At 51.2% G+C, this 2,500-nt stretch overlaps 1 protein-coding gene across 1 annotated transcript in view; it reads right to left on the bottom strand.

Annotated features, from left to right (window-relative positions):
• Window positions 1–2,500, bottom strand: part of LOC130404216 (RAC-gamma serine/threonine-protein kinase-like) — a 26,166-nt gene that overhangs the window by 23,333 nt on the left and 333 nt on the right. Inside the window, exons 2-3 of the mRNA XM_056608866.1 lie at window positions 2,318–2,496; window positions 1,705–1,925 (exon numbers count right to left, since the gene is read on the bottom strand). Coding sequence (XP_056464841.1) covers window positions 1,705–1,925; window positions 2,318–2,496 — 400 coding nt within the window. The remainder of the gene's footprint in view (window positions 1–1,704; window positions 1,926–2,317; window positions 2,497–2,500) is intronic.

Raw genomic sequence — 2,500 nt, 5'->3', positions numbered from 1 at the left:
TCAGCCGCTTGGAACCTAGAGCGAGGCGGTACTAGAAAAAGCAGCCACTTGAGGTACTAGATCGCGGTGGAAACGCAAAAAAGGCGAGCTGAGTCGAGTCGAGTCGAGTCGTGTCGAGCTGGTACCATGCAGTGGAAAAGCGGCATAAGAGGCTGGCAGACTGCAGTGTTTGAGTCTTTATGATGTTATTATAAAACAAAGGTTCCTCAAACAACAGCATGCCCGGAGTCTCATTTGTTGCACTTGCAACCTTAAAAATCTGCCATGCCTGCAATACCAAGCTGTAGAAAGGTGTCAGTCCAGTTAGGTCCACATCCTCAAGCTGTAAAAGGAAAAGCTGTTTATCATAGCCCAATCACCCAGCTCTCTTCAGCAGCAATCGAGCTGTGTCAAACCAGCTTGGGCCGCAATTGTACAGCAGTCTTTGTGCAGTCTGGAGTCTAAAAGAGGCAATTTTTGCCTGGATGTTATTCAGTCCCTTCCCCCCTTCAGCCACAGGCAGGTAGAGGGCTGCTGCCCGGACCCAGTGCCGGCCAGACCAGAAAAAGTCCAGGATGACTCGCTGAACCTCCATCAGGCCTCTCGGTGGCGTCAGAGCAATCAGCCTATGCCAAAGAGTCGAGGTGACCAGGTTATTGGCCACCAGAACTCTTCCCCTATACGACAACTGGGGTAGCAACCATTTCCATTTAGACAACCGAGCGCACACTTTCTCCTTAACTCCCTCCCAGTTCTTGTTTTGAAAACCCTCAGTGCCCAAAAATACTCCCACACTTTCAGGCCTTCCTTCCCCCACTCAAGACCTCCAGGCAGACTGGGCACTGCCTGAACCCTCCACTGTCCCACCAATAAGGCTTCACTCTTTGCCCAGTTCACCTGAGCAGATGAGGCCTTTTCATACAGGGACAGGGTGTCCTGCAAACATTGAACATCTCCCTGGCTGGAGACAAAAATATTAACATCGTCTGCATACGCAGAAACAGTAGGTGGAAGATCAAGATTATAGGACCCAGGCAGTGAGAGACCACTGAGCCGACCTCTCAACATGCACAGCAAGGGCTCAATAGCTAGGCTATATAGTTGACCGGAGATAGGACAACCCTGTCTTATCCCTCGCTGTACAGGGATTGGCCGACTCAGCCCTGCCCCCATCCTTACCATACATTGAGCACCACTATACAATAAACCAATCCAGGCCAGAAAACCATCACCTATACCAAAATCCCTAAGTGCAGAAAACTAATAAGAGTGATCCACCCTATCAAAAGCCTTCTCCTGGTCCAAAGAAACAATACCAAAATCTACATTATGGGATCTACAAACATCAATAATATCTTGAATAAGGAAAATGTTGTCCATAATTTTCCTGTCAGGTACACAATAACTTTGGTCTGTATGTACAAGTATTCCCAGGATGTCCTTAAGTCTGTTGGATAGGGCTCTGGAAAGCACCTTATAGTCTGTGCAAAGGAGAGCAACCGGCCTCCAGTTCTTAAGTAAGGCCAGGTCTCCTTTCTTGGGAAGCAGGGAAAGCACAGCTCGCTGACACGAGACAGGAAGCGATCCTGTTCTGAAACAACATCCAATAAAAACCCATGTAAATCATGTCCAAGGGTGTTCCAGAACCGCTTGTAAAAGTCAGTGGAGGGACCATCAATCCCTGGTGCCCGTCCTGATGCCATCTGATTGACAGCGGCTGTCAACTCGTCCAGAGTCAGCTCAGAGTCCAGAGCAGCTTTCTCTCCTGGGATGAGCTGAGGAAGCCCCTCCAGGAGCTCCTCGCGGCACTCCATGCTGCACTGTTCTGCCCCAAAGAGGTCAGCGTAGAAGTCGATTGCATGGGTCCACATCTCACCCGGACTGGTGGTCACTCTGCCTCCAGGAAGCTTAAGGCAGGTCATCTGCTTCCTCTGTGCCACCGATCTCTCCAGAATAAAAAAGAAAGAGCTTGGGGCATCCATATCCTTCAGCTGTAGGAAGCGAGACCTGACAGGAGGGAGCTCAACTCCAATCTCTTCTCCTGCAGCAGATGACCCGTGGTGGGATCCAAATCCCTATGTGACCCCTCTTCAATGTTCCTAATATTGGCTTCAAGCTCCTGAACTGCTGCCTTTATCTTAGCAGTCGAATGGGAGGTATACTGCTGGCAAAAAACACGAATTTGGGCCTTACCAACTTCCCACCACACCGCACCAAAATCTGCTTTCCTAGATTTCCACTGCTGCCAAAAACTCTCAAAGCTTTTGCAGGCTCTGTTACTCCCTATCCAAATCATCATCCTCAGAATATGGCACCGGTGGCACCGAACCAGTGGCACCGGCTGCCATGTCCTCAGCACCGGGATCCGTATTCGCACCCGCAGACCCAGCACTGAACCCGCCAGCCGCGGACCCAGCACCGGACTCACCAGCCGCGGACCCAGCACCAAACTCGCCAGCCGCAGACCCGGCCGCGGACTCAGCACCGGACCCGCCAGCCGCGGACCAAGCACCGAACCTGA

The sequence above is a fragment of the Gadus chalcogrammus genome, chromosome 15 (genome assembly GCF_026213295.1).
Source record: "Gadus chalcogrammus isolate NIFS_2021 chromosome 15, NIFS_Gcha_1.0, whole genome shotgun sequence".
NCBI classification, from domain to species: Eukaryota; Metazoa; Chordata; class Actinopteri; order Gadiformes; family Gadidae; genus Gadus; species Gadus chalcogrammus.
Note: the sequence above shows the minus strand (reverse complement) of the source record. Positions and strands in the feature narration are given on the sequence as shown.